The 18,469-nt window shown below is 56.1% G+C and overlaps 2 protein-coding genes across 9 annotated transcripts in view; one reads left to right on the forward strand and one right to left on the reverse strand.

Annotated features, from left to right (window-relative positions):
* The window catches only part of ZNF84 (zinc finger protein 84), a 270,997-nt gene that overhangs the window by 20,529 nt on the left and 231,999 nt on the right, over nucleotides 1-18,469 (forward strand). The gene's annotated exons all lie outside the window — the stretch shown is intronic.
* The window catches only part of GOLGA3 (golgin A3), a 65,101-nt gene that overhangs the window by 13,886 nt on the left and 32,746 nt on the right, over nucleotides 1-18,469 (reverse strand). For all 8 annotated transcript variants that reach the window (XM_050747730.1, XM_050747732.1, XM_050747726.1 and 5 more), the window contains 9 exons: nucleotides 15,768-15,905; nucleotides 14,029-14,190; nucleotides 13,343-13,711; nucleotides 10,492-10,569; nucleotides 8,380-8,643; nucleotides 5,986-6,080; nucleotides 4,038-4,254; nucleotides 1,924-2,067; nucleotides 16-213 (listed from right to left, as the gene is read on the reverse strand). In XM_050747730.1, coding sequence (XP_050603687.1) covers nucleotides 16-213; nucleotides 1,924-2,067; nucleotides 4,038-4,254; nucleotides 5,986-6,080; nucleotides 8,380-8,643; nucleotides 10,492-10,569; nucleotides 13,343-13,711; nucleotides 14,029-14,190; nucleotides 15,768-15,905 — 1,665 coding nt within the window. The remainder of the gene's footprint in view (nucleotides 1-15; nucleotides 214-1,923; nucleotides 2,068-4,037; nucleotides 4,255-5,985; nucleotides 6,081-8,379; nucleotides 8,644-10,491; nucleotides 10,570-13,342; nucleotides 13,712-14,028; nucleotides 14,191-15,767; nucleotides 15,906-18,469) is intronic.

Here is an 18,469-nt window from a genome sequence, read left to right on the forward strand (position 1 = left end):
GACGAGTTTGAATACCTGAAGGTTCAAGTGGACTAGGTCTGCCTCCCTCTTGGCCAAAGCTGTTTCTAGGATGCTGTTGTGTTCCCGCAGAGCTGCGTTGGACTGTCCAAGACCCGTAAGCTTCCCTTTCTCGTGCTCTAATTCGAGAGCCAACTTCTTGTTCGACTCCTCGAGGCGTTTTATCTTCTTCCTGAAGCCTCTGGATTCTTGAAGCTGAAACATACCAACGTCACCGTGAAATTACCCGCACTGGTGAGTGGAGTTCACACACCCCAGAAACAGGTGTTTTCAATAAGAAAAAGCAGACACTTAGGCCAGGCGTGGTGGCTCAGCCTGGAATCCCAGCACTTTGGGAGGCTGAGGTGGGGGGAACACCTGAGGTGAGGAGTTCGAGACCAGCCTGGCCAACATGGTGAAACCCCGTCTCTACTGAAAATACAAAGACTAGCCACCGTCATGGTGCACGCCTTTAGTCCCAGCTACTCAGGAGGCTGAGGCAGGAGAATCACTCGAACCCAAGAGTGGAGGTTGCACTGAGCTGAGATTATGCCACTGCACTCCAGCCTGGGCAACACAGTGAGACTCTTGTCTCAAAAAAAAAAAAAAAAAAGAAAAGAAACATCGAAAACTAAAACACAGCAATGGGCCGGGCGTGGTAACTCACACCTGTAATCCCAGCACTTTGGGAGGTTGAGGCGGGTGGATCACATAAGGTCAAGGGTTTGAGACCAGCCTGGCCAACATGATAAAACCCTATCTCTACCAAAAATACAGAAATTATCCAGGTGTGGTGGCAGGTGCCTGTAGTTCCAGCTACTCAGGAGAATGAAGCTGGAGAATCATGTGAACCTGGGAAGCGGAGGCTGAGGTGAGCCAAGATCGTGCACTCCATCCAGCCTGGGTGACAGAGCGAGACTGTCTCAAAACAGCAAAAACAAAAACAGCAATGGACACCACAGGACAGTGCTTGCTTCATGATATGAAGGCTGTTGTGATCATGGTTAGTTGCTTCCCCAGGCCCCTCTCCTTCCTCCCCATGGCCAAGAGCCCAGCCTTCTCCTGGGGCCATGGGCTTCTGGAGAAGCCTGTCCAGGCAATGAGCCCTGGCCAGGCCACTCAGCAGGGTGGGCACGAGCAAAACCATTTCAGGACAGGACATAGTGAGTGGAACAGGCAGCCCTAGGGTGACAGAGCTCCACAGAGGGGGCTGGGGAGGGAGACAGGGGCCGGGAACCAGAGGGGCTGGGGAGGGAGAGGGGGCCGGGACACTGAGCTGCCACCAGCACCGCTGAAATGAGAACTGTCTCTGAACCTGAGACAGATCTGCGTTCTTTTTTTTTGAAACGGAGTCTCACTCTGTTGCCCAGCCTGGATTGCAGTGGCACGATCTCAGCTCACTGCGATCTCGGCTCACTGCAATCTCTGCTCCTGGGTTCAAGCAGTTCACCTGCCTCAGCCTCCTGAGTAGCTGGGACTACAGGCATCCGCCACCACGCCCAGCTAATTTTTGTATTTTTAATAGAGACGGGGTTTCACCATGTTGGCCAGGCTGATCTCGAACTCCTAACCTCGTGATCCGCCCACCTCAGCCTCCCAAAGTGCTGGGATTACAGGCGTGAGTCACTCGCCCAGCCAAGTTGGGTTTCTTATTTGAAACCAAAGCGTTTGAACTGAGAAGGGCTGCACTGTGAATTCTGTAACCATTCCACCAAAGAGACGGTAACACAGTGATCCTCCCCAGAGGGCTGGAATCAGGGCCTGCCCCACCACAGAGCCAGAGGCTGACAGTCAGAAGGTGGCAACACCAAAAGCAACGCTAGGCGCACAGTGAAGTTTTGTTTTTCGGGCCACACGCGTGGTGGCATGCCCAGGGATCACGTGACCTGCCCCACGCTGCCGCCACAGCAGACAGCCAAACCTCACCTCGTCCTCCAGCTCCAGCACCTTCTCCCGGGACTCCTCCAGCTCCTGGCTGGTCAGCGCAATGACCTCCTGCAGTTCCTTTTCCAGCAGAGTCTTGCTGTGACTGACAGCCTGCAGCTCCGCCTCCAGGGCCTGGATCCTTTCCTAAGGGCCAAGACAGAACGGGCACTTGGTCACGGGACAGGCCCTGACCTCCCTCACTTCCCGTGGCACCTGCAGGCAGGAGGCTGTGTGGCTGCACACACCAGACACCAGTTGCCTGACAGTCCCACAACCTTCCTTTATGTTCAAGGAGTTGAATTAACTGACCACAGCATGCACACGATGACACACGGGGACAGCTGGGACAAACAAAATCATCTCTTCAGTTCAATGCTTCAAAAATACAGAAGAAAATCTGACCTGCAGATAATGGCTATAAATCACCACCTGTGGCAAGCAAGCAGCACCAGGTGTAATCAGCACCACATATGTGCTCACGCACCACACATCACACACACACGTACGTACCACACGCACACACACGCTCATGCACCACACGTGTTCACATCTCACACATGCACATACGTGCTCACCCCACACGCGTTCACACCCCACACATGTTCGCACCCCACACCACACGCACACACGTGCTCACACCTCACACATGAATGGATACATGCAGGCACTGGTGTGCTCTCACACCCCGCCCACTTGTTGCCTCGATGGTGCCAGGCCCTTGCCAAGCATGTTCCAGTACCACCTAACTTAACCCTCACATGAGGAGGTCCTCATTCACCTCAGTTTGACCTCATTTCACTGAGGATCAAAAAGGTGAGAAATTTGCCAAAAGCCACCACTTGCGAGGGGTGAAGCCCGGACGGACACAAGACATCGGCTCGCGGCCGTGCTATTCCTCAGCTGCAACGATGCGGCGAGGGGCTGGCTCTGCCCGGCCTTTGCACCCTCCCCACCCCAGCCCTTAGTGAGCCCAAGGAAAATGGCAACTGAATCAATCTCCCCAACAGTTTACAAAGCAATCAGGTGAGAGGGAGCACTTGATTTATTCATTTAATTTTAGACAGAGTCTCTCTCTGTCGCCCTGGCTGGAGTGCAGCAGCAAAATCACGGCTCACTGCAGTTTCAGCCTCCCCTCCTGGGCTGAGGTGATCCTCCCACCTCAGCGTCTCAAGCATCTGGGACCACAGGCACGTGCCACCATGCCCAGGTAATATTTTTGTATTATTTGTAGACATAGGGTCTCATTATGTTGCCCAGGCTGGTCTCAAACTCCTGAGTTCAAGCAATCCTCCCGCCTCGGGCTCCCAAAGCGCTGGGATTACAGGTGAGAGCCACCGTGCCTGGCTGAGTTTATTTAATTGCTGGGCTTACAGGTGTGAGTCACCATGCCTGGCCGAGTTTATTTAATTTGACAAGAAAACCCCATGTTATGATACAGTCTCTTCTTACCCCTAAATTCTTAAGTGGACAGGAAATAGAAACAAACCACACGTAAGAAGAAATACTAAGTTGTCAGTGCAAGGACACGAACTGGAAAATAATAAATACAATGCAAATGAACTCACTCAGGTAGGATGGTATGCCTACCACGTAAGGTAAGAGAGCACAGAGGGCCGCGGCCTCCACAGAAGGCCCTGCTCAGAGCCCTCCAGCAAGGGCACTGGCTTGTTCTGGGCCACCGCAGCGTGGCTACCTCTAAACGCTCCCCGAACCCTGCCAAACGCTGACCCCACACCCTTACTCCTGCTTCTCAGCGAGTGCGGAGGCTGCTGGAACGCGAGTGGACCAGGGCAGGCCCTCCCTCTGCCCCAAGGGAGCAGCTGAACTTCTCTGAGCCAAGGAGATTTCTTGAGGAAAATCAGGTGAAGGCCACAGACCGCAGACCACAGACCGCAGGCCGCAGACCACAGACCGCGCAGGGTTCATGAGGGTCGCGGGGCGATGCTCCGTCACTGCGGGCTCCTGGCAACCTCGACGCTGAGCGGAGTTTAGAGGCTAAAGCCTCCCACGTGAGCTCGGCCCCGCGAGGCTTTAGGGGACAACTGCTGATGGAGAGCCCTTACCCGCACTGAGGGGCTGGCATCCCTGGCCGGGGATGGCACGGCGTTACCTACATGTAGAGCCAGGCTGCTGTCACCGCTGCCGCCCTGGGCTCGGAGTTGGCCCAGCTCCGCGTCTGCAGCCTCCTTGGCCGCAAGGGCCTCCTGCAGGCGGCGGCTGAGGATGCCCACGGCATTCTCGTAGGCCTTGTGTTTGGTCTTCATCTCCTTCTGGGCGCTGGTCAAGTCTGAGCCCAGCCGCCTCATCTTCTGCTTCTGTTCCGTGATGGCCCTGGGGTGTCACGAGGGAGACACAAGAGGAAGCTGAATTATCCTCTGACGCGACCGTCTGGCATTCTGGTTCGCAACAGCAGGCAACAGGAAGTGCGTCTCAGAAGCCCCTTCTGAAGGACGGGCTCGGTGACCGAGACCCTGGGCCACGGGGAGGCTGCCTCCGCTCACGCCCCACCCTTGCTCTCCCCAGAACCCGGCTGCCCTAGGAAAGCCGGGTGAGTGTGTGTCTGTCCTGTGGGGGCTGCACACAGCGAAGGATCAGTCTGTATCGGGTGTTCCCGCAGAGCCAGGTCAGCGGAAGCACTCAATGAATTTTCACCATTTCCACCACCAGCGTCAGACCTGCCCTCCTCTTGGGGCAGCTTATGAACGACCCTGTGAATGCAGAGAAAGAGTCTGCTCCTACCAAACAGAAACGTTCTTGAATATCGGTAAAAATTTCAACCATCAGATTCATGAGCAAATCACCAGCTGATTAAAGCAAAGCAGCACAGACGCCCACGCCTGGAATCCTGGAGGGCCGAGGCGGGAGCATCACCTGAGTCCAGGAGCTTGAGACCAGCCTGGGCAACATACTGAGACCCCATCTCTACAAAAAAATTTAAAAATTAGCCAGGTGTGGTGGTGCACACCTGGGGTCCCAGTTACTCCAGGGGCTGAGCTGGGAGGATCACTTGAGCTCAGGAGATTGAGGCTGCAGTGAGCTAGGATGGCACCACTGCATTCCAGCCTGGGTGACAGAAACAGACCATTTCGAAAACAAACAAAATACCTCAAAACTATGCATTTAGCTGGGCATGGTAGCTCACATCTGTCATTTCAGCACTTTGGGAGGCTGAGACAGGAGGACTCCTTGGCCCTGGGGTTCGAGACCAGCCTGGGTAACATGGTGAGACCCCATCTCTACAAAAATGAAGCAAAGCAGCACAGGGCACAACGCCAGAGGAAGAAGGCCCGACGGCATCTGCGTGTGCAAACGTGTGCCGGCGAGGTCTGTGCACCACTGGGGTAAGGCAGCCCCAACGGCATCTGCGTGTGCACGCACATATTGACGGGCATGTGCTGGCAAGGTCTGTGCACCACTGGGGTAAGGCAGCCCCTGACGGCATCTGTGTGTGCAAACGTGTGCCCGCGAGGTCTGTGCACCACTGGGTAAGACAGCCCCGATGGCATCTGTGTGTGCAAACGTGTGCCGGCGAGGTCTGTGCACCACTGGGTAAGGCAGCCCCTGACGGCATCTGTGTGTGCAAACGTGTGCCGGCGAGGTCTGTGCACCACTGGGTAAGGCAGCCCCGACGGCATATGTGTGTGCAAACGTGTGCCCGCGAGGTCTGTGCACCACTGGGGTAAGGCAGCCCCTAACGGCATCTGATTGTGCGCACACGTATGCACGGGCGTGTGCTGGCGAGGTCAGTGTGTTCATGTTTATGTGAGTGTGAGGTGTGAGGATGAACATTGAAGCGTCTCCCAGGGTAGGAGCTGGGAGAGGGGATGCTGCTGCACACAAAGTCAAACGTAAAAACACCTGGGGAGCTTCTGTTACAGGAGCTTCAGCAAGTCCACGATCAACTCGGATCATTTCGCAGATGAGCAGCCACCAAACCACACAGACTCCAAACCTGGACCTTAACGTTCCAGGCCACCACAGCACCTCCCAGGGAGGGTGTCCCCGCACAACAGCAGCAGCCCACGGGGCTCTCCTGCCTCCCCCGGGCACACGCGGACTTACTTCCGGGCTTCTTGCTGCAACTCTTCAATTTGTTTCTTCAGCACCTCGTTGGCCTCTGTGACCGCGACCATCTGCTCCTTATCGAACTGCAACGACTTCGGAAGGGAAGGAGGGCGTGAGGAGCGGCACTGAAACCCCAGCATGTCTCCCCTCCCGGGCTCCAGCCCATCGCCCCTGCCGATGGCACTGCACAGGCTCGCCCTGGAGGACTTGCGCCTTGAGAAAAGTCCTGAGAGAGATATCTACCTTCTTACAAACCTACAAACCACTCTTTTTTTTCTTGAGATGGAGTCCCATTCTGTCGCCTAGGTTGGCGTGCAGGGGCGTGATCTCAGCTCACTGCAACCTCTCCACCTCCCAGGTTCACAGTGATTCTCCTGCCTCAGCCTCCCGAGTGGCTGGGACTACAGATGCCCACCACCACACCCAGCTAATTTTTTTATTTTTAGTAGAGACGGGGTTTCACCACATTGGCCAGGCTAGTCTTGAACTCCTGACCTTGTGATCCACCCGCCTCAGCCTCCCAAAGTGCTGGGATTACAGGCGTGAGCCACTGCGCTCGGCCACAAACCACTCATTATTGAGACCAACGACCGTTTCCAAACACTGTGTCCAGAGCATCAGAGGCACAACAGGACATGACTAGTTCATAGGAAAGCCTGTGGACCCAGGACCTCTCCTCCTAACCCCTAGGACCCAGGACCTCTCAAGGATCCAGACCCCTCCCTGGAGACCCCTGGACCCATCCCCAGAGTCCCCGGGAACCCTCCCCTCAAGCCCCTGGGTTCCCTCCCCACAGCCCCTGGACCCCTCCCTGAGCCCCCAGAACCCCTCCCCAGAGACCCCTGGGACTCATCCCTGGAGACTCCAGGACCCTTCCCTGGAGCCCCCTGGATGCACTCCTCAGCCTCCACTGTGAACACTGACGGCTGCGTCCCCCACCTGCTCCTGCCCTCGCAGCCTTTCCCCAGCTCCTGCGTGCTAGGCAAGTCCCCATAACCAGCCCAGACCTGCAGCTGTGGGGTCTGAACGTGTTCTGCGCCCACTGCTGTCTCCTCCAAGCCTCCTGCAACCCAAGGAGCCGGCGCTGCCCTCGGCCCACCTCCCCACCCCGGCAGCAGCGTTAATCCATCAGCCCCCACTTTCTGACACCGACTGCGCTCCTCCATCAGCTCCTACTTTCCGACACTGACCGGCGCCGGCCATACCGCCTACTCCCGGCCTCACCCTGGCTCCTGATGAGCCAGACACGCTGACCAGTCCGCCTGCTGGGACCTTGGCTCGGTCCTCTCTGGCAACTTCAGAAACATCATAAGCAAAACAACCCTCCCCAAGTTTACTGTTGCTCTCCCGATTTCTCATCTCGCCTCCCGGTTCCTCAGCCTGGATGTCTGGACAGGATCCTGGACTGTGGCCTCCATCCCGCACCCCTCACCCCTCACCTCCGGCTCACCTGCTCTGCCACCTGCAGCCGAGAAACTGTCACCAGCATCCCGGACACCCACTGCGTGGGTGTCCAGCCCAGGCTCAGCTTCCACAGGAGTGTGACTGTCTCTGGCCGGTCCCAGCTCCGCACCCAGCCACAAGGGACTCCCAGGGTCCCCGGGCCCCGGTGCCCTGCCCCGACGTGGGGTCTCCACAAAACACTCACCCTTGCTTTACGCACGACAGCCGCCGTCCTCACACTGGATCCCGGGAGCCCATGGCAATGGGGAGAAGCTGGGTGCCTCACGGGGCCTTCTCACTCCCTCCCTTCATGCAACATCGTCACCTGGACTTACCAGGCCTCACCTGACCGCCCCTCTGGGACCTATGCTCCAGGTGGGCCATTTTCCCAGCTGTTCTTCCAAAAGCCTCTCCCGCCTTGCCACCGCCCTGCCCCAGGCACGGCCCCGCCCCAGACTCGGCCCCACCCCAGACTCGGCCCCGCCCCAGACTCGGCCCCGCCCCACACTCGGCCCCGCCCCACACTCGGCCCCGCCCCACACTCGGCCCCGCCCCAGACCCGGCCCCGCCCCAGACCCGGCCCCGCCCCACACTCGGCCCCGCCCCAGACCCGGCCCCGCCCCACACTCGGCCCCGCACCACACTCGGCCCCGCCCCAGACCCGGCCCCGCCCCACACTCGGCCCCGCCCCAGACTCGGCCCCGCCCCAGACCCGGCCCCACCCCAGACCCGGCCCCGCCCACACACTCGGCCCCGCCCCACACTCGGCCCCGCCCCAGACCCGGCCCCGCCCCAGACTCGGCCCCGCCCCAGACCCGGCCCCGCCCCAGACCCGGCCCCGCCCCACACTCGGCCCCGCCCCACACTCGGCCCCGCCCCAGACACACGCGCCCCAAGCACTTTGGCCGAATCCTCCCGATCAAGTGAGTCAGTCCGACACGGACGGACCTGCAAGTGTGTTTCCATCTCGTCTCGCTCCTTCTGTGCCGACTGGAGATGCCCTTCAAGGTCGGCCATCTGCTGACGGACCTGGGCCGCCTCTCGGTGCAGGCGCGAGAGCTCCGCCTCCGCGGCCCGCTTCTCCCCGTGCACTTGCATCAGCTCCTGCCGCAGCTCCTTCAGCTCCGAGTCCAGCCTTTTCCTGGTGGCTTTCAGCTCACTGATGAGCTGGTCTTTGGAGGTGGCGTCGCGCCGGTAGGCCTCCACCATCACCTGCCGAGACAGAAGCTGTGAGCCGACGCTGGGCGGTGGGCGCGGGGGACTTCTGGGGGTCACGCTGGCTTCAACAAAAATGTTTACCACTTACCAGGGACATAACTTTTTTGAGGTAAAGATACATTTCATCAAATTTAAGCCTTCATCGACTGAGACACACCGTTATTTACCCACAGGTGACATCACGGCCTGTTTAAACAAGAGTCTGTGTGTGGTGCACGAGGCAGTCACACCAGCCTCCTAGAGGTCTCTTCAATTCCAAGGAGTCTGGCTCTCTCCAGCCTTCAACTGCACTGCTTTGCTTCCAACAGGTACTCCCCTTGCTTGTGGCTCAGTAATAAAACAAAGCAGGACTCACGACACTGCTCCAGGGGCCGCCCTTGCTCAGAAATAAAATACAGCAGGCCGGGCGCGGTGGCTCACGCCTGTAATCCCAGCACTCTGGGAGCCCGAGCTGGCTGATCGCCTGAGGTCAGGAGTTCAAAACCAGCCTGGCCAACAAGGCGAAACCCCCATCTCTACTAAAAATACAAAAAACCAGCCAGGTGTGGTGGCACATGCTTGTAGTCCCAGCTACTCAGGAAGCTGAGGCATGAGAATCACTTGAACCTGGCAGTCAGAGGCTGCAGTGAGCTGAGACAGCACTACTACACTCCAGGCTGAGCGACAGAGCCAGACTCCGTCTCAAAAAAAATAAAACACGGCACTCACAACGCTGCTTCAGGGGTTGTCCTCGCTCAGAAATAAAACACAGCACCACGAACAATACAGCTTCGGGGGTCACCCTTGCTCAGATCCCATAAAATCCAACAGGAGGTACTGGCTTCACTGACACAAAATTTATATTCCATGTCTTTTTGGGTAATCATAATTTGTTTCAATGCTGGAACTCCATGTGCATTTTTCAGACATTTTAAATGGCAAACCCAACCTGTGTGAACAACACCGCACAACACACAGCCTCCCAGAGTGAGCACAACAGGGTATGACAGGCGCTCCAGTGACAGCCGCCCCTGGAGATCTGAGGGGCCAAGACCCCCACCTCGCTGTGGAAGTGCATCTTGACTTTGCAGATTAAGTACCTTTAAAAAAAGTTTGGCCGGGCGCGGTGGCTCAAGCCTGTAATCCCAGCACTTTGGGAGGCCGAGACGGGCGGATCACGAGGTCAGGAGATCGAGACCATCCTGGCTAACACGGTGAAACCCCGTCTCTACTAAAAAATACAAAAAACTAGCCGGGCGAGGTGGCGGGCGCCTGTAGTCCCAGCTACTCGGGAGGCTGAGGCGGGAGAATGGCGTGAACCCGGGCGGCGGAGCTTGCAGTGAGCTGAGATCGGGCCACTGCACTCCAGCTTGGGTGACAGAGCGAGACTCCGTCTCAAAAAAAAAAAAAAAAAAAAAAAGTTAAAGAGAGCCAGGCGCGGTGGCTCACGCCTGTAATCCCAGCACTTTGGGAGGCTGAGACGGGTGGATCACAAGGCCAGGAGATCGAAACCATCCTGGCCAACACAGTGAAACCCCGTGTCTAATAAAAATACGAAAAATTAGCCAGATGTGGTGGCCAGTGCCTGTAGTCCCAGCTGCTCGGGAGGCTGAGGCAGGAGAATGGCTTGAACGCGGGAGGCAGAGGTTGCAGTGAGCCGAGATTGTGCCACTGCACTCCAGTCTGGGCGACAGAGTGAGAGACTGTCTCAAAAAAAAAAAAAAAAGAGTTAAAGAGAACTCAAGATGTTACCTGTTATCTTCTTCTCAACTCCAATGACACTGGAATTGCTAAGCAATTAAACCACACAAAACTCTGTTCATACGCTTATTTCAAGTGAAGAAATCAACAACACATTTTTACCTTTTGTTGAAGAAACTGTTCCTTTATTTTTTGCGTTTGCTTTTTCAGAGTGGCAGTCTCCTGCTGCAGGTGTTCCACCTGTGGGGAACATGTGCACAGACATTACACTGAGGGCTCCAGGAGAGGACACGTCCTCACAGATACTACACTGAGGGCCCCAGGAGAGGACACGTCCTCACAGATACTACACTGAGGGCCCCAGGAGAGGACACGTCCTCACAGATACTACACTGAGGGCTCCAGGAGAGGACACGTCCTCACAGATACTACACTGAGGGCCCCAGGAGAGGACACGTCCTCACAGATACTACACTGAGGGCCCCAGGAGAGGACACGTCCTCACAGATACTACACTGAGGGCCCCAGGAGAGGACACGTCCTCACAGATACTACACTGAGGGCCCCAGGAGAGGACACGTCCTCACAGATACTACACTGAGGGCCCCAGGAGAGGACACGTCCTCACAGATACTACACTGAGGGCCCCAGGAGAGGACACGTCCTCACAGATACTACACTGAGGGCCCCAGGAGAGGACACGTCCTCACAGATACTACACTGAGGGCCCCAGGAGAGGACACGTCCTCACAGATACTACACTGTGGGCTCCAGGAGAGGACACGTCCTCACAGATACTACACGGAGGGCCCCAGGAGAGGACACGTCCTCACAGATACTACACGGAGGGCCCCAGGAGAGGACACGTCCTCACAGATACTACACGGAGGGCCCCAGGAGAGGACACGTCCTCACAGATACTACACTGAGGGCCCCAGGAGAGGACACGTCCTCACAGATACTACACTGAGGGCCCCAGGAGAGGACACGTCCTCACAGATACTACACTGAGGGCCCCAGGAGAGGACACGTCCTCACAGATACTACACTGAGGGCCCCAGGAAAGGACACATCTGCAGAGATGTTACACTGAGGGCTCCAGGAAAGGACACATCTGCAGAGTTGTTACACTGAGGGCTATAGGAGGTGAATGTGTCTGCATAGATGTTACACTGAGGGCTCCAGGAGGGGGATGCATCTACATAGACATTACACTGATGGCTCCAGGAGGGCACACATCTGCACAGATGTTATAGGAAGAAGCATTTGTGTCCTGACGGGAACCGGTGGTTCCTAAGGCCTGGGCTCTCCCTCCTCACCACTGAGAACATGAAGGCACAGTGAGGGGCAGGGAGGTGGGAGAGGGGATGAGGCCAGGGCGCACTCCAGCCCAGGACTTGGCAAGCCTTTCTTGGAGATGCCTGATAGGAAACGACCGCAGCTCACAGGCTGCATGTCGGTCACGGCTGCTCAGCAATGCTCCCGCAGCACAGACGCAGCCCCAGTCTCTGCAGAGGCGGGCAAGCAGGGCTGTTCCAGTGACAGTTTACAGAACCCGGTGCTGGGCTGCGCCCACAGGCTGAGGTGCCGACCCCAAGCTTTGGTCCTTGTCCTGCGAAGTCTGTTGGAGCCCAGTCCATTCAGCCCAGGAGCTTTTGAGAAATGCAGAGCCTCGGGCCCCATGCAGACCCACCCCACAGGACTGCACTCGGAGGGCCCCACGCAGACCCACCCCACAGGACTGCACTCGGAGGGCCCCACGCAGACCCACCCCACAGGACTGCACTCGGAGGGCCCCACGCAGACCCACCCCACAGGACTGCACTCGGAGGGCCCCACGCAGACCCACCCCACAGGACTGCACTCGGAGGGCCCCACGCAGACCCACCCCACAGGATCTGCACTCGGAGGGCCCTGGAGGACTCAGGAACACGTGTGTTTGTGGAAACACTTCTCTACCTCAGCAAACAGCTCTCGGCACACACACATGGAGCAGTCGACTCCAGAAATAGGGAAAAGCTTGTTGAGGGCCTAGGTTTGCTGTCTGAATATAGAATACACTGCACGCAAATCCTAGTTATCACTAGAGCATGACTGGAGAATGAGCCTTTTTCCCTACAACATGGAGGGCGGTCCCTCAGGAGCCCCCCTGCGAAGGATCAAAGTGCCCGGCCAAAACGGGTTTTAAATAACATTCTCTTCTTGATGAACTCTGAAAACATCATGCTAAGTGAAAAGAGCCAGTCACGGCCGCGTGCAGTGGCTCACGCCTGTAATCCCAGCACTTTGGGAGGCCGAGGTGGGTGGATCACGAGGTCAGGAGATTGAGACCATCCTGGGTAACACAGTGAAACCCCGTCTCTAATAGAAATACAAAAAAATTAGCCAGGCGTGGTGGCGGGCGCCTATAGTCCCAGCTACTCGGGAGGCTAAGGCAGGAGAATGGCATGAACCCAGGAGGCGGAGCTTGCAGTGAGCCGAGGTCGCGCCACTGCACTCCAGCCTGGGCGACTCAGCAGGAAAGAAAAGAAAGAACGCCGGGCGCGGTGGCTCAAGCCTGTAATCCCAGCACTTTGGGAGGCCGAGACGGGCGGATCACGAGGTCAGGAGATCGAGAGCATCCTGGCTAACACGGTGAAACCCCGTCTCTACTAAAAAAATACAAAAAACTAGCCGGGCGAGGTGGCGGGCGCCTGTAGTCCCAGCTACTCGGGAGGCTGAGGCAGGAGAATGGCGTGAACCCGGGAGGCGGAGCTTGCAGTGAGCTGAGATCCGGCCACTGCACTCCAGCCTGGGCAACAGAGCGAGACTCCATCTCAAAAAAAAAAAAGAAAAGAAAGAAAAGAGAGAGAAAGAGAGAAAGGGAGGGAGGGAGGGAGGGAAGGAGGGAGGGAGGAAAGGAGGGAGGGAGTAAGGAAAAAGAAAAGAAAGACAGGAAGGAAGGACCAAATAAGCAGCATCACTCCTGAATGGAGGGTTCTGATTCAAAACAAAACACAGCAGAATGCATTACCTGGCCGGACTTGATGGCCAATTCTTCTCTTAACTTCTCTAAAGTTTCCGACGTTTCCTCGGTACCTTCTTCCAAGCGTCTTGCTCCTCTGTCAAACTCCTCCTTGCCACTCTTGGCCGCCTGCAGAGCCGCCTCCAAGATGATCTTTTCATTCTGCAGGAGGCAGATTGTGTCCTCCCTGGAGGCGGCCTCGCCCTGCAGCTCCCCCAGCCTGGCCTGCAGCTCATCGTAGTGTGTCTGCAGGGCATCGAGAGACTGCTCCCTGCTCTGCAGAGCCTCCTGAGTCAAGGTGAGCTGTTTCATCAGGTCCAGGTGCTCCTGCTGCAAAGCCTCAAGCTGCTGGTCTCGCTGGAGCAAAGTCAACTTCACCTGGAGAAGGAATGAAGCCCACATGGCTGCGCCGGCCCTACTCCGAGAACGTGAGCCCTTTTCCTGTTCGGGTTTCAAGTAATTTTGATGGACACCATGGAAGGTCTTTTTTTCACACACAATCCTGGTGCAGAAGAACCAGCAGGGCAAACACAGAGTCAGGTCTGCAGCAGCAGCAGCATCTGACCAACAGCCCAACTCTCACCTGAGCAGACACGGCCCCACAGCAGAGGACCCCCCGGGTTCCTCGTGTGCAGTCCTGGCTGCTCGGGATCACCTGGGGCCTGGGTCCAGCCTGAAGGGCTGCAGGGACTTACCTGCTCCAGCTGCTGCTCCAGGGATGCCGCGGAGTCTGCCATCCTCTGCAGCCGCTCCCTCTCGCCTTCAAACTCTTCCAGCCTCCTCTGGAGGTCCTCCTCCACCATCGTCTTTGCCTCCTGAATCTGCAGGAAGGCTGCTTCCTGATCCAACATGTCAGCCTGGGCCCAGCAAACAACGCATTTTTAAAAAGGCAGGAAACCGTAATAGTGAACAGCAGCCAGCAAGTCCCGTGCTCTGCGGAGAAACTTACCACCCTGGCATGGGCCCCATCCACGTCCCCATCCTGTCTACCAACTGCAGACTGAGGGCCCCGGGTGAGCAGCTGGGCCGCCCACCAACCAGGAGACCGAGGCCAGGTCCAGCCCAGGCCAACAACCCCGTGTGAAGGACTCGGATCCACTGGTGAGCAGAACCTCCCGGCTTTTCTCGTGTGGCAACAGGCGGGTCACAGGTGCCTGCTTTCGGGAGTGAGACCCAGACATACTCTCACGAGAGCAGTGCTTGGTACCACCAGGTAAGAGAGCAGAGGCCCCTGCAGTGAACACAGCCTGCGTCCTGGCTGTGGATGAGCCCTCACATCGGGGTACACTTAGGGAAAACACAAATTCCTAACTTGAAATTCTTTTCAGTTCTTCTCTACTAAGCCCTTGAAGAACTATGGCTGACGCAACACGATTCTTATCCGTCATCCCAGCCGGGTGGCCCAGCTGATGCCGCAGAGAGGTGGGAGCAGTCACAGAAGACGGGAAACCACGTCAGGCTGCGGAGAGCTCCCTGCACAAGGGAAAGGTCGGCAACGAGAGCGGCCCAGCATCATCCAGCACAGAACCTCCCTCCATACACTGCCTTGGGGTTTTACACCGTTCCTTCTTCTTTAATTTTTCCACAAGGTTATCGAGTAGGTGACACTATCCCCATTTTATAAAGATGAGGCTCAAGCCTGTAATCCCAGCACTTTGGGAGGCCGAGGCGGGCGGATCACCTGAAGTCGGGAGTTTGAGACCAGCCTGGCCAACACGGCGAGACCCCGTCTCTACTAACAATACAAAAAATTAGCAGGGTGTGGTGGCGGGTGCCTATACCACCAGCTACTTGGGAGGCTGAGGCAGGAGAATCGCTTGAACTTGGGAGGCGGAGGTTGTAATGAGCTGAGATCACACCACTGCACTCCAGCTGGGCGACAAGAGCGAAATTCCACCTCAAAAAAAAAAAGATGAGGCTCAGAGAGCTAAGAAATTGCCCAGGGCCCCACAGCTAAAGAACAGCTATCAAGGCTGCTGCATTTCTGTCCTCTGGAGATGGCTGGGCAGGCAGCGGCCATGACCTCAACAGCATGTGGTTGCTGGAGGGTCAAATGGCAATGCAGGTTGAGTGCTTAGAAAGCAAAGAAAATCCTCTCATCGCTAGGCTTCGACAGGCTGTCAGGCACAAACTCACCGGATGCTTCCTCCTTACCTACTCTGTACCCACCGCCATCCCTGACTGGCAATGACTGACGGCCGGGCCCAGGCCGAGGCGGGGCTGGCAGGGAAAGAGCCACACTGCACTAAGCCCCAAAGGTGAGGGATGAGGAGCGGGGTCCCAAAGCCTTAATGAGCGGTCACTGCAGGCCATCCATGAGAATATTTAAGAGATACACACAGAGAGATAGAACATGTAAGAAAAAACACACCGTATCTATGTCTGTGTATGTGTATGTTCTCCCAACCTTACACGGCCCTGGTCGCAGCCTCACCTCAATACCCTGCAGCTGTGCCGCGATCCGTCCTTTCTCCTTCATGGACCTGTGCTGAGTTTCCGTCAGCTGCTGGGACAGGGACACATTCTCGAGTTTCAGGTGCTCCAGGAGACCTGCCTGGGTCATCTGTCCAACCTTCAAAAAAAAACCCCACGAAGTAAAAAGTTGCTCAATTTCAAGCAAGAAATGCAGACCAGCCTGTCCCTGGAGGCCCCAGGATGAGGGTCACTGGCTGCCCCTCAGTGTCTCCCACAGAAGCCCCACCACCCACCACACGTCTTCCCACATCAAAATATGCGCTGTCTGGGCTCTGTGTGCCTGAGTGGGAGGGCGGGCAGGCCATCAGCAAGCGCTCATCATGCTGTTTGTAGCTCATCAGACTGCGGTTTGTAGCAGGACCTACCCAAAAGTCCCCACTGACGAGGCATCTCTGAGCCCCTGTGGGTGACGAGCCTTATCTTAACTGACCAAATCCAGCCAGACACACACCAGGGCCTGCCCGACAGGTGCCATTCCCGGGACGCAGCCTTTACAGCCCAGCTAGGGCCCGGCCTAGACCCCCAGGTGCTCAGGCCCACCCTGGCCAAGCGTCTCATGAAAAAGCCCAGTCCCATGGCCCTGAGGAGGATGGCGTCAGCCAAGGGAAGTAGTACCGAAAGGAGATGTGAGGACAGCCTGGGGCCTGTGTCTGGACCTGCCCGCGTCGCCTGTTCCATGCTGCCTCCTGGAGAACGAAGTGCGAGACGTGACAGAAGCCACAGGCCCCAGGACCTCAGGAGAAGGTACACGGAGCCAGGGAAGACAGCCTTTGCTGGGACTGTGTTTTGAGACCATGAAAGCAGAGTGCCTGCCTGGAATTCTCCTCCCTTCTGCATGTTACTGGGAATGAAGGGATACATTTGGGTACCAAAAAAATTTATTAAAAACTCTGATTAAGGAATGCTGAACCTGGATTCCAAAGGTATTTGGAAAAAGCAGTGAGGGCCCAGCACTGGCTCATCCTGTAATCCCAGCACGCTGGGAGGCTGAGGCAGGAGGATCGCTTGAGCCTAGGAGCTCAAAACCTGCTTAGGCAACGTAGCAAGACCCTGTCCTTACAGAAAATGTTTAAACAATTAGCCAGGTGTGATGGTGTTCAACTATGTCCCAGCTACTTGGGGGGCTGAGGCAGGCGGACTGTGTGAGCCCAAGGGGTCAAAACTACAGGGAGCTATGATCGTGACACTGAATTCCAGCAGCCTGGGTGACAGGGCAAGACCCTGTCTCCGAAAAAAAAGCAGATAGGGCTCTGGAGCCACCGTCGCTTTGAAGCTTCCTCTTTTTGTTGTCCAGGCTACACCACCACACTTCCTTGTTGGTTTTTTATTTGAGACAAAGTGTGGCTCTGTTGCCCAGGCTGGAATGTGGAGTGCAGTGGCTCGATCTCGGCTCACTACAACCTCTGCCTCCTTGATTCAAGCACGTCTCATGCCTCAGCCTCCCAAGCAGCTGGGACTACAGGCACCCGCCACCACACCTGGCTAACTTGTGCATTTTTAGTAGAGATGGGGTTTTGCCATGTTAGCCAGGCTGGTCTTGAACTCTTGGCCTCAAGTGACTGGCCCGCCTCGGCCTCCCAAAGTGCTGGGATTATAGGCATGAGCTACTGCACCTGGTCCAAACTATACTTCTAAAATACACCTGGCATGGCTTACTTCTTTAAATACTACCTCATATAAATGCACCGCAGTTTTAAAAAACTGTATTAATCTGTGTACTGACTTGTTTCCAAGTTATGTTGTACGTAGAACAAATGTTTTCCATATGGTTCTCTGGCTTAAAAAGTGCGTAATAGGTTGAGCGCGGCGGCTCGCGCCTGTAATCCCAGCACTTTGGGAGGCTGAGGCGGGCGGATCACAAGGTCAGGAGTTCGAGACCAGCTTGGCCAATATGGTGAAACTCCGTCTCTACTAAAAATACAAAAATTAGCTGGGCACGGTGGCGGGCACCTGTAATCCCAGCTACTCAGGGGGCTGAGGCAGGAGAATCACTTGAACCCAGGAGACAGAGGTTGCAGTGAGCCGAGATCATACCACTGCACTCCAACCTGGGAGACAGAGCAAGACTCCATCTCAGAAGAAAAAAAAAAACTAACAAAAATTGAAGAAAACTTCTATTGTATATATTTGTAAATCTAGACATAAAAGGAACATTTGGTGGAATTAGTATTTCACATTCCCCTCTTGAGAAATAAAGTTTTAATAAATATATAATATTTTATCTGGAAAAAAAAATTCCACAGCTAATTAAAAAATGACAGGCCAGGTGCGGTGGCTCGCACCTGTAATCCCAGCACCTTGGGAGGCTGAGGTGGGCATCACTTGAGCCCAGGAGTTCGAGGCCAGCCTGGGCAACATGGCAAAACCCTGTCTCTACAAAAAATACAAAACTTAGCTGGGCATGGTGGCACATACCTGTGATCCCAGCTAGTTAGGAGACTGAGGTAGGAGGATCGCTTGAGTCTGAGAGGTTGAGGCTGCAGTGAGCCGAGATCACACCACTGCTCCAGCCTGGGTGACAGAGTGAGACAGTCTCAAAAAAAAAACAAAAACAAAAAGACTAAGGCTGACCAAAGGCGCTCTTCAGCATCTCTGACATCATCCTAATTAGGCTAGGTGCTGAGACTCGGATCGAGGTGCACGTGAACCATTCGTCTGTCG

This window comes from Macaca thibetana, chromosome 11 (assembly GCF_024542745.1).
Source record: "Macaca thibetana thibetana isolate TM-01 chromosome 11, ASM2454274v1, whole genome shotgun sequence".
In the NCBI taxonomy this organism is placed as follows: Eukaryota; Metazoa; Chordata; class Mammalia; order Primates; family Cercopithecidae; genus Macaca; species Macaca thibetana.